This window comes from Silurus meridionalis, chromosome 25 (assembly GCF_014805685.1).
Source record: "Silurus meridionalis isolate SWU-2019-XX chromosome 25, ASM1480568v1, whole genome shotgun sequence".
Taxonomy (NCBI): Eukaryota; Metazoa; Chordata; class Actinopteri; order Siluriformes; family Siluridae; genus Silurus; species Silurus meridionalis.
Window position 1 is genome coordinate 1,212,501 of NC_060908.1, and position 12,500 is coordinate 1,225,000.

Sequence of the window (12,500 nt, forward strand, 5' to 3'; positions counted from 1 at the left end):
GCATCAGCATGATAAAATAATCTGGAAATATTTTTAACATACAATTATTCATTAAAATGCCCCTGTCCAAAAAAACAGCTTGATGAAGATCTGCTTTCCATGGGTTGGATGTGGTGGAAGATCTTCTGCTATAAATCTCCGACCCTGTTATCAATGTGAACGCGCCCCAGGCCTCCTCACCTTCTCACCTGCATCAGTACCTGACTTCACTCACACCCTCGTAACTCGATGAAATCTTAAGAATCTCCACAGAATCTAGTGGAACATCTTCTTAGAAGAGTGGAGCTCAATATAACTGTAGATGGAGACTAAATGTGGAATGGGATGTTGAAAAAGAAGCACAGATGTCCACATACTTTTGATCATATAGTGTATAAGATCTTTTTTTTTAAAGAAAGAAAGAAAGAAAGAAAGAAAGAAAGAAAGAAAGAAAGAAAGAAAGTTCTGTCTGGTTCATGCTCTTGACTTTCACCCACTTTGGCAAAAGGAGGTTTTTTCCATTTCAGTGAGTCTCTGATTAGAATCTTTTTTTGCTCGTATTTTGACTCATGGAATAACGGCATGTCCTGCATATTCAATAAAGAGTTTCGATTTGACTCTTAGCATTCTCACCACACAGCTACGTCTCACTTCAATCCCGAGAAGCTCGAGAAGTGAATCCTTCAAAAAAAAAAAAAAAAAAAAAAATAAAGGTTTAACAAGTTTCCTGTTTAAACAATGAACTAAATTAAAATAAGTATTAATTAATGTATTAATAAAATGCAAAAAATAAAATAAAACGTCGCACACGCCCGAGAGCCTCGTAAACGCATCATCAACACTTCAGAACTCGGTTACGGCTTTTAGTTCGTTAAATTTGTACGAGACGGAACGAAGAACGGCGTCGAACACGTACGAAGATTCTTATATTCCTACATTCTTCTCAAAATCACAACAACATGCCAACAAAACGACGTTGACGATGTTCAGAGACGTTTTTGTTGGATTCTTGATTCATCAGAAGGTGTTGGTTCGTTTCCTGAAAGCGGCGCAGCTACAGATCACACCTTTATTTATATTAACACTTGTAATCGTTACTATAGCAACAGCTCACCGCAGTACGATAAAAAGATAGAAACGAAAAAAATTAAGAAGAGGAAATTGGCTGACTCCAGTGTCAGGCTGTGAGATCTTCACTCATCTTCACTGTATGGTGGCTATGAAACACATGCATGTTCCTTTTGTTTCTGTGCTACAAATTCGTTAAAAGACACAAGAACTGTACAGTGAATGATTAGAAAGAAGTTCTGTGGAGTCCAAATGGGACATTTTTGTCTCCAGCAGAAGAACTTGTGTGAGACGAGGAACAGGAGAGAAGATGTGATCAGACTCCCTCACCCCCACACTCACACATGAAGGTGGACGTTTAATGGTTTGGGGTTTTGGAGCAGTGAAGGTTCCGGAAAGTGAACCAACATGGCTCCCGTTCCACACTTCCATCTGATATCTATCATAGAACCACCTGCCCAGTCACCGCACCTCAATCCTACTGACCTGCTCTGAGATGAACTGCATCACAAGAAAGAAAGAAATCTCCAGCTAGTGAAGAACACGTTTGGTGAAGAAGTATTTCAGCTGAACGTTTGGAGAAACGAAGTGAGAGTGTGTAACTGTTCTTCATGCTAAAGGAGGATTTTTTAAATGAAAATCAAGTCTGGATATTAATAGATTTGATGGTGGAAGGACATCTTCATACTGTTACATGACCAAGTTCGTTGAATAGAAACGAAAGGAACATGCAGGTGTTTCTCAAATTTTTATAAAAAAATCCTGACTCAGTTCTTTTGTGAATTGTATCGGATTTGTTAGACACCTGATTCGACACTGAGACTGTTTGAGCTGAAATCTGGTACTTACTTGTGTACGAGTTTGTTGCTCGGTTGTAGATGTGTGCGAACGCGTCGTCGCCGATCGCGTCGTAGTTCTCCTCGTCGAACTCCTCGTCCTCGTTCTGGTAGGAGGTGGGGCTGTCTGTGGTGGGCAGGCTGGACGCCCCGGGGCTGGAGCGCTCTCCGGGCATGACGTGGTACATTCCGGGATAGAAGAACGAGTTCCCTCGCACCGTAGAGCTCCTCTTGGCTCCTCCTAAAAGACTGAGCGGCACCTCGCTGCCCTCCGTCTTCACCCTGCGGAGAGAAGGTGACCAGCTGGGAGGAGCCAACATGGCCGCCGCTGTCGCCGCTATGGCGTTTCCCGCGCTGTTGTTGTTGTTGTTGTTGTTGGGACTCTGAGGCTCGGAGCCGGGCTCGTCCGTGGCAGCGGTGGCCGAGTCACAGTGAGGCGAGTTGGCCTTGAACATGAGCTCCATGCCCCTCTCGACGATGTGCTGGATCTGCAGGTACCCGGCTGTATACATGACCACCAGCTGCTCGCTGGCCGCCATCGTCAACTTCCCCGTGTAGCAGAAGGACAGGATTTGCTGGAAGCAGGCCGGAGTGACGGATGATGGTAGCTCGAATTCGGATTTGGTGCTGCCGCTGAACAGGTCGCGGAAGTAAAGGCTGCTGGCGGCGAGGACGGCGCGATGCGCCCTGAACGCCTGGCCCTTCACCACGATGGACACGTCGCAGTACAGACCCTGCAGCCGCTGCTCGTTCAGAGACACCAGGACCGCGCTGCCAAAGTTCGGGATCTCCAAATGCAGCAGCTGCGACATGGTGACCCGCATTCACACACACACACACACACACACACACACACACACACACACACACACTCAGCAGCTCATCTGAGGAGAGAAACAAGTACACAGGGGTCAATCACAACTTTACATTAAACATGTTTTCTGGATGGACATGATTTTTTTTTTTGTTTCCAGTTTCAGTGTTTCTTTGTTTTTTTCTTTCACAACAGGAAATGAAACAAGTGTCTGTAGCTGCTACAGTGCGAGCGATAAGTGGAACAATCTTTCATAGATGTTTTACATGAAATTTTGTGGTCAAAAGTAATCGGACACCGTTCTCTCCATAGGTGGTTCTTGTATCGGATGCTTTCGGATGCAAGAAACTTTTTCCCTTAACTTCAACTAGTAGACCAAATCCTGTTCCTGAACCCAGCTCTAAGAAGATACAAGGGTTGGAGTGGAAGATCTCCTGCTAAAGAGCTCCTTACCTTCCTCACCTCCATCAGTACCTGACTTTACTAACACAAAGATGTTCCACTGAAAAACATAAAATCCACTGGAACATCTTCCCAGAAGAGTGGAGGTTATTAGAACAGTGCAGTAAATGTGACTGTGGATGTGAAGGTCATTTGTGCGATTGATGTCTACGTTCATCACGGAGTGTTATTAACGTCCTGGATGATAACACACACACACACACACACACACACACACACACACACACATCGTTGTGTTCTCATCACGCCTCTGCACGTAATATATTCGCATCAGATCAGAGACAGAAGCACAGCGGAAAAAAACAGCAGGCTGAAAGACAGATGGAATTGAAATAAGTGAAAAAACTAGTCGTCTGAATCACACACACACACACACACACACACACACACACACACACACACACTATATTTATCTGAGACATTCAGTAGGTTCTGTTTCAGTAGTTTGGACCGAAGGTTATTTTCGTTGATCGTTACGATATCGATTCGTCCTTGATCTTAACAGATTTAATTTCCTTCCTCATTATTTCCACTTCCCCCTTTTTTTTCCACACATTTTTTAAAGCCACGTATTTAAAAAAGAGATCGCAAGAGATTTTGAGATTCTTCAAATATCACGCAGATGTGAACATCGAAATCCTTCAGACTGCACAAAAGAGACGATTTCCTCAACGTCTGACTGATTTTTTCTTCGGAATAAATTAAGTTTCCTACTGAAGCGGTTCATTGTCTGTTTACTGATTATACTGTAACTCCAAAAAGCAAAGAATTTCCTTATCACTTTACACGAATCTAAAGTAGATTTAACCAAATCATCCAAGTCTAACAGCAAAACGTTTCTCCGTGATTTTTCTCAAAATATGACCACTTTATTCTCATAATTTCAACTTTATTCTTTTAACATCAACTTCATTTCGATTTTACTCTCAAAATATGTAAATTTTATTCTAAAAATATTTCAACTTTATTCTCAAACTATTACGATTTTCTTCTCGTAATTTTTATTTTACGTTGTAATAAAACGCTGCATTATAAAACAAAGATAAATAATAATACTAAAATAAAACCAATTAAAGCCAATAATTTGTACTGAAATCTGTACTCAAACAATTCGACTAGAATAGAATTTAACAAAATTTCAATTCTGTTTATTTCCTGCTAAAGACAAACTCAAATCATGTCCAATTTAAATTTCATGCAAACGAGCCCAATCAGCCCCGAGGCCCACCCAGAGAGGGGTGAAGTGGGCGGGGCTTATTGTTTCAGCACCGCCTTCACAGAATCATGCAAAAAGTATGAAAAACACACACCTGGTACTTAAACTTTTAACTCTGTGCGACTCCAATTTACAACTTTATACACAATTCCCCCAACACACACACACACACACACACACACACACACACACACAAAATTCAACTCTCGTACTCACGATGGAGTGGAGTTAATTCACTTGAGAAATACTCTGCAGCAGATTTCCAGGAATGGTAACTGAAACGCACACACACACACACACACACACACACACACACACACACACACACAGTCCCCCCTCTACTACACTTCTAACAATCCCTCTATCATAGAAGTCTGACCTGCAAAGTTCACTCTTCGGTCGGAGAAGAAAACCTCAGACGCACTCTAACTCTCTTTCTCTCTATCTATCTCGCTCTTTTTTTCTCTATCTATCTCTCTCTCTCTCTTTCTCTCTATCTATCTCTCTCTCTCTGCAGCTGTGTTCCAGTGCATCCGTGCTGAAAAGGGAAAGGGTTTGTGTGTAATCAATGCAGCATCTATACGTCGCAGAGAGAGAGAGAGAGAGAGAGAGAGAGAGAGAGAGAGAGAGAGAGCAGGCTACAGTTACAGAAAAGGGAGACAGAAGACAGAGAGGGAGGGGTTTTGAGACAGAAGGAAAGTCATTTAAGGACAGTACGAGTGAAGAAAAGCAATTCGACGAGGCTTTTGCACTTCACACCAAATCCCCGAAGCCGAACGCCGAACACACGCTGGATATTTATTACAGTTTCAACCACGGACGTGAACCAAAGACGCCTTTAACACAGCGACTTACACTTATCTCTTTCATGCACCTGAGCACTTATAGGGTTCAATCAATATATTTGCACTATTTTTTTAAATACCACCTTATATTTTTTCTCATTTCTTCTCTTCCATTATTTTTTTATAATCTCTTATACATAATATTTATAAACCTTTTACTTAATGCACATTTTCTGAGCAGTGGATTACAGCAGACTATTTACAGTACAATACACACATACTGATCAGACTCCTGGAGAGACTAAAACATACCTCGAATTAGTACAGGGTCATCTATCAGAACGTATCTCCATTGTAACTCAGGGACTTCCTGTACAGTATATTATAGGTTCGAAAATAATTTAAAGCAAGTATATTACTTTTTTTAAAAGCTATTTAGGCGACTCACTCGAGAGAGTCACATGATGCGACTTACTGAAAAGATTTCCATCAGTACTGCGCAAACATCTCTAATAAGACCTCTTAGTTATCTACAAACAAGGTGTGGAAATTAAAAATAAATGAGTAAATTAATTAATTGATTAATTAACATCTTTTCCTTTATCGATCGCCAACGCTGGGTTCAGATTAGTGAAAAAAAAAAGTTTGACATTTTGTTTCTACATGTAATCGAGTTCCACATTAATATCTGAAGTGAAAATGGTAGAAAGAAATTACATAATTTTATCCTGTAATACGTATTTACATTTTACATTCATGGCGTAGACAAAAGACAAATAAAAAAAAGTCTATCAATGAGTAAATCAACACTGGCTGCAAACTTAGAATACCACCAGCCTAAAAATCTGTTGAGAGAAAATATAGCACACGTTTAAAAAAAAATACATAAATACAGTAAACAGACAGGGAAATGAAGTGCTAGTTTAATGCCTACGTTTGCTAATCTAACCAGAGTACACAGTGAGCTGAGCAGGTACCACAGAAACCATTTAGAGCAATTAGAGGTCGATCAAAGCATCGATTTTGCTGATTAATTGGCGCCAGTATTTCTGTACCAACAGTTTTTCCGGGTTACGTTACAGAGCACAAGAGCGGCCTCTAGAGGCCATTCACTGACACCACGTGCTGTTTATTTGTCATTTATTTGGAGTGTTACTTTTTGTTTTTATTTTCCTAAATATTTACAAATATAATAAATATATTTATATTATGTTAATTTTCTTGCCTATATTATCTATTCAGTATCACAACACACACACACACACACACACACACACACACACACACACACACACATGCAGTTTTCTGCGCCAGCCTAAAGAACCTAAACGCTCTCCACAGCTTCCTCTTGGCTCGGCGTGTAAACACAAAGCAGCTGTAGAAGAACAAGGCCAAATCTGAGCCACTCTGAACATTTGCTTCTGCTTTTTTTCTCTCATCTCGGCGTATTTCTGTGAGATTCTGTCTGCAGACGCTTCTATCGCCGTTACATTGCTCTGTCGTGTCTACAGACCTCTTTCTCAAAATGAAAAACGCGACAGAGCAGCGTTTTTACAGACGTACAAAATCGAGACACGACGGTTTGGGAAAAAGAGACAAAAGGAGGACACCACGTTTGGCGTACGGTGTGGCGATGGCAGATGGGACGGCCCTGACGTTGTTCTGCCAAATAGGATGCAAATGTAGAAGAGATGAGATAAAAGCACTAAGAATTAAAGAGATAAAGTAAGAGAGAAAGAGAGAGAGAGACAGAGAGAGAGAAAGAGACAGAGAGAGAGATAGAGAGAGAGAGACAGAGAGAGAGAGAGAGATAACACATCAGTCACTGCTTTTATTTCTACACTCTAAGATGAACAACCCAAATTCTACAACCACAGAGAAATGATTCAGAGGATAAAAAAGAAAGCGATTTAAAAAGCAAGATGTGAGAAGAGAAGCACAGAGCTGGACCAGGTTTCAGAGGTTAAAAAAAACCCCACAAATCTGATTTGATTCTGTCAAAACTGTAGCCTGAAACAGTTTATTCGTAGAACTGATTCTGATTGGCTCAAATTTTCTACGATTCTCAGGTTTCTATTTAAACACTCTTATTACGTGCTCTGTGTACAAACATTTCGAATTGCGTAATCGTTGATATGCTGACGAGATGTTTATTTTTTTAAACACTTACGGAAGGAGTCTCCAGTGTCGGAGCTTTGTAACTGTCACCTCCTTTTTTTTTTTTTGCAAGCTACAGCGATAACAGACTGACCAGCTTCATGGATCCATAACATTAAACTCAATAACTAAACCAGCAAAAATTGCAACGGTTGCCAAATCGTTTTGTTAGACACCGAATAACTGATGATTATAAGTGTCGTTTAAATTGTCCAATGTGCCACGTTTCCTGAGGCGCGAAATAGAACCATCCGTTTTCTGTGCGTAAATATTCAGGATTTAAAATTTTTTATTGATAAATAAAAGAAAGAGATAATGGACAGTTATTAGTGTGAGAGAAGTAAAGACCCCCCACTGCTATTAGCCACACGTGTGTATTGCGCATGTGCGCCTGCAGCCGGCCCCTCCCACGTGTCATGCCACTCTGCTCGCGCCTGCTTGTCTCCCTGCCAGCGCGCTCACACCGAGCTGCAATGCAGTGCCCACTACAGAGCCTGCAGACATGCATGAACGTGCCACGCTCGAGCGTCGAGACGGGGGGGGGGACAAGCAGGGATACTGCAGCAGCTCTCAAACTTAAAAACACACACACACACACACACACACACACACACACTAAATATAGCCTTTGCACATATCTGATAACAATATAGAGAGAAAATGGAGGAGTCTGTGTAGCTGGCACACGCCATCCGAGAAAGAAGAAAGAAAAATACCTGCGAGCTGCTGAGGGGCAACAGAGCAAAGTTACATTCCAGCAAACAAAAATAATTTATCCATTCTGCTATCAATCCATCTCTCCTCCCATCCATCCATCCATCCATCCATCCATCCATCCATCCATGTGCCTCTTTGTCTATAAAGTGGAACAAAGTTAACATCCATTTACCCATCTATCTATCTATCTATCTATCTATCTATCTATCTATCTATCTATCTATCTATCTATCTATCTATCTATCTATCTATCCATCCATCCATCCATCCATCCATCCATCCATCCATCCATCCATCCACCCATCCACCCATCCATCCATGTATCTCTATATCCATCTGTTCATCTATCTATCTATCTGTCTATCTATCTATCTGTCTATCTATCTATCTGTCTGTCTGTCTGTCTGTCTAATAAATAAAATAGTGAACACCTTCTGCAGCAGGACATCACACATCATCAGCACAAAATCACCTGAATATCCTTCATAAGAGATTCAATAGAGTTTAAAATGAATATAATAACAATAATAACAATAACAACAATAGTAATAATTTTAATACTAGTAATAAAAATCGGGTCTGAAACAGAGTTTGGAGGTAAAAAGCTGAAGTTTGGATGTGGAGAATATTTTTCACTTTTACAAGCAGAACTTTGAATTTTCTTTCTCACCATGAGGTCTTTTATAAACGAGCGTTTGTGTTGGAGCAACACACTGTATGTTACATTTCCTCACTGAGTTTAGAAGATGAACAAACCTTTACACACACACACACACACACACACACACACACACACACACACTCGTTATGAAATTCCACAGAGACAGAATTAAAATCTATAAAAATAGCTGTGTGTATAAAAGTCGCCGGCTGTAATGAATATTTTGTGATAAAGAATGAGAGTGTTACGTAAAGGTGTGATTAAAGACGCATTAGAACGCTGAGTGTGGATCTTCTGAGATGCTCGAACACGTGCAGATGTGTTACTGATAAACGTTTGCAGATTCGCTGCATGGCACATTAACCACATTCTGCTCGGCTCCATAAGAACAATCCGGCTTTATAAATATTCAAACACTGCAGTCACGCCTGAGTGCACACACACACACACACACACACACACACACACACACACACACACACACACACACACACACCGGCTCGATCTGAAAAGGCTTCCTGCAGGACCAGTAGTGCACTAAAGAGATTTCTTCTCACTGCACATCCTATAGGCTGCAAGAACGTGTTTGAGATGCAGCTTTAGGTTCTTTGAGCTCCAGAAGCCCCCTGGCAACAATCCCTCCAATCAGAGCTCTCACACACCGTCTCCACAATGCTCTTTGTGGTTCTGTGTGTGTAAGCTGGATGACATGACACGTGTACGCTTCAGATGATGCACCTTAGGCATTTCTGAGCTCCTGATACCGACTCATAAGTTTGTTCACAACAGAGACAATATCCTATAACATGCCGTCGCTATAGCGATTATGTATGTGCGTTCTTCATGTCACATTATAACATGAAGATGCTCCGATGATAGATCTTTGATTACAGCAATAAATCCAGGATCACTTCATATATGAAGATAAAATGATTTCCGTTTATCGTCAACGCCAACACCCTTTTCGAAGCTGCCCTGTGATTTCTCCGTCCTCCTACTGGTGGATTTTATGCATAGCAGCGTTTACGTTGTAGTCGGCCATCTTTAATCGCATCACAGCGGTATTAAATTGCTCAGTGGGCCATGTGATGACATCACCAGCCTGATGAAGCCCTTCGAAACAATTTCCATCTCCAGGTCCTACATAATAAACTGAAATCTCACAACGTTACTTCGCAGGCCGACTGAGTAAACGTGTAAAACCGAAAAAAAAATCCATTTGTAATAAAATAAAAACGATTTCGTGATCAGGACGTCTGACTTTTTTTTTTTTCTATCTGCAGACAGAAGGACATCCGGAACTAATCGATATCACCGTGTCACTGATGCTTAAAACTGTTGCCAGAACACAACTTCATCGGTTGGCTGAGGATCACACTTTCCCTCGCTCTATCTCTCTATTGCTCCACCACTCCGTCTCCCACAAGCTCAATGAGCTAAAAAGTGTCTCACAATGTTCCTCAGTGTGGGATGAGCCGTCCACATCCCTTATCAGCAAAAACACAGACAGGAGATCAGAGATGCTGGAAAATGGGAAAATTGAAAAAAGAAACTAGATGAGAAAGAAAGTTTAAGGAAACGATATTGGATAGACGACAAGATGAAAGAAGAGAGACTTCGAAAAAGGACGTGAAGAAAAAAAAAAAAACGAGACAAGAGGGTGAGACATTTTTGACAGAGAGAAAATCTGGACAGAGAGAGAGATTGAGAGAGAAAGAGGGAAAAAGAGAACTTGGCCAGAGACATTTTGAACAGAGAGAAAGACAGATTGGATAGGGCAGGGTTAAACAGAGACAGAAAGATATATATATATATATATATATATATATATATATATATATATATATATAAAGAGAGAAAATATGGACAGAGACAGTTTGGACAAAGAGAAAGGCCACTTGGACAGAGACATTTTCAACAAAGAGAGAGAGCGAGAGAGAGAGAGAGAGAGAGAGAGAGAGAGAGAGAGAGAGAGAGAGAGAGAGAGAGAGAGAGAGAGAGAGAGAGAGAGAGAGAAAGAGTGTGTGCTACAGGTCTGTTTCCACTGTCCTCTTTTTTTTTAGGATTGTAAAGCTTTAACACACACTTAAAGAATGAAGCAAGATGAATTTATTACGGTTATATTCAGGACTTTTGTCAGTTATTCAAGTCAGACACACACACACACACACACACACACACACGCACATGCACATGCACAAACACACACATACACACACAAATAGAAACAGTCAGATAGATAGACAGCTAGACAGTCAAACAGACAAAAGCACAGATAGACAGACAGTCAGACATTTAGAAAAACAGACAGACAGGCAGACAGACAGTCAGACAGTTATACAAGCAGACAGACATACAGTTAGACAAACACACAGATAGACAAACAGACAGACAGGCAGACAGACGTCCAGACATTTAGACAAACAAACAGACAGGCAGACAGATAGTCAAACAGACAGTTAGACAGTCAGACAGATATACAGGCAGACAGACATACAGTTAGACAAACAGACAGATAGACAGAAGTTCAGACAGACAGATGTTCAGACATTTAGACAGACAGACAGACAGGCAGACATATAGTCAAACAGACAGTTAGACAGTCAGACAGATATACAGGCAGACAGACATACAGTTAGACAAACAGACAGACAGACAGACATACAGACAGACAGAGGGACAAATAAACAAACAGACAGTTATAAAGATAGTTATAGAGACAGACAGTCAGATAGACAGACAGACAGACAGGAGTTTGTATGTTAATACACCTGTATGTTTGTGTACAGATGCAGAGAAAAACACAGAGGCATGTTTTCTTTAAATCGGAGTGCAGAATCTCTCAGTGAGCATGTGGTATACATATGAACTTCTACTTCATCCAGAGCACACTCTCATCTCCCAAAAATAACACACACACACACACACACACACACACACACACACACACACACACACACACAGTAAAGACAGCACGCGTATTTAAAGAGACAGTATGGAAAGGTCCAGTCAGGAGCTAAACCTCACACTCACCACACACACACACACTGCCTCAGGAATGTAATAAATAGCGATACACAACCAAACATCTGTTTCTTCACCTGGCATAAAGCTCCACCCTCATGGTTTAGGCCACGCCCCCATTGAGATAGAGCTGAAACTGCTTTATGGGTTTTTCCTGTCAGTAACCACATCAGTGTGTCTGTCTGAGACGCCGAACTCCTCCATGAGGCCGAGTGAGAACATGACGGCGGTGTTAGAGGTGCAGCATGCTAAACCGGAGGCCGTACGCTACGTCACTTCTGAGCTACGTTAGCACCAAAGCTGCAAGAAACACGTGAAACACGTGAAACACCAAACATGGCTGAGTGAACCGACAAGGAAAAGCTGGATCTTGTTAGATGTTTATCATTCAAGTGATTCGTTTCTAAAATAAATCAGTGTTCTCTTTTGTTTTCAGTAGAAGCACTGGAACACCCGACTTTTCCTGCCACATGCGGTTCTTCTCCAAAGTGTTACCACAAACTTGGAGACAAACAAGTTCATATAGTGTCATAAAATAAAAATCCTCCAGCTATAGAACACCATTGACCTTTTCTCCTACATCAATACCTGACTTTACTATGAATCTCCACAAATCTTCACAAAATCTAGTGGAACATCTCAGAAAAGTGGTGGGAAGCAGGAAGCAATCTTATGGCCAGGTGTTCCAGGACTTTCGATCCTTTCGTGCTGTTAACGGGTTTAAGAACAAAAAATTCCAGACTTCAGACATTATAGTTGGCTTTAAAATAAAAAAAAAAAA

General features: G+C 41.1%; 1 protein-coding gene across 1 annotated transcript in view; it reads right to left on the reverse strand.

Annotated features, from left to right (window-relative positions):
• Positions 1-11,743, reverse strand: part of LOC124379393 (nucleus accumbens-associated protein 2) — a 20,411-nt gene extending 8,668 nt beyond the window's left edge. The window contains 2 exon segments of the mRNA XM_046839723.1: positions 1,897-2,754; positions 11,729-11,743. Coding sequence (XP_046695679.1) covers positions 1,897-2,707 — 811 coding nt within the window. The 5' untranslated portion in view covers positions 2,708-2,754; positions 11,729-11,743.
• Between the last annotated feature and the right edge of the window lie 757 nt (positions 11,744-12,500).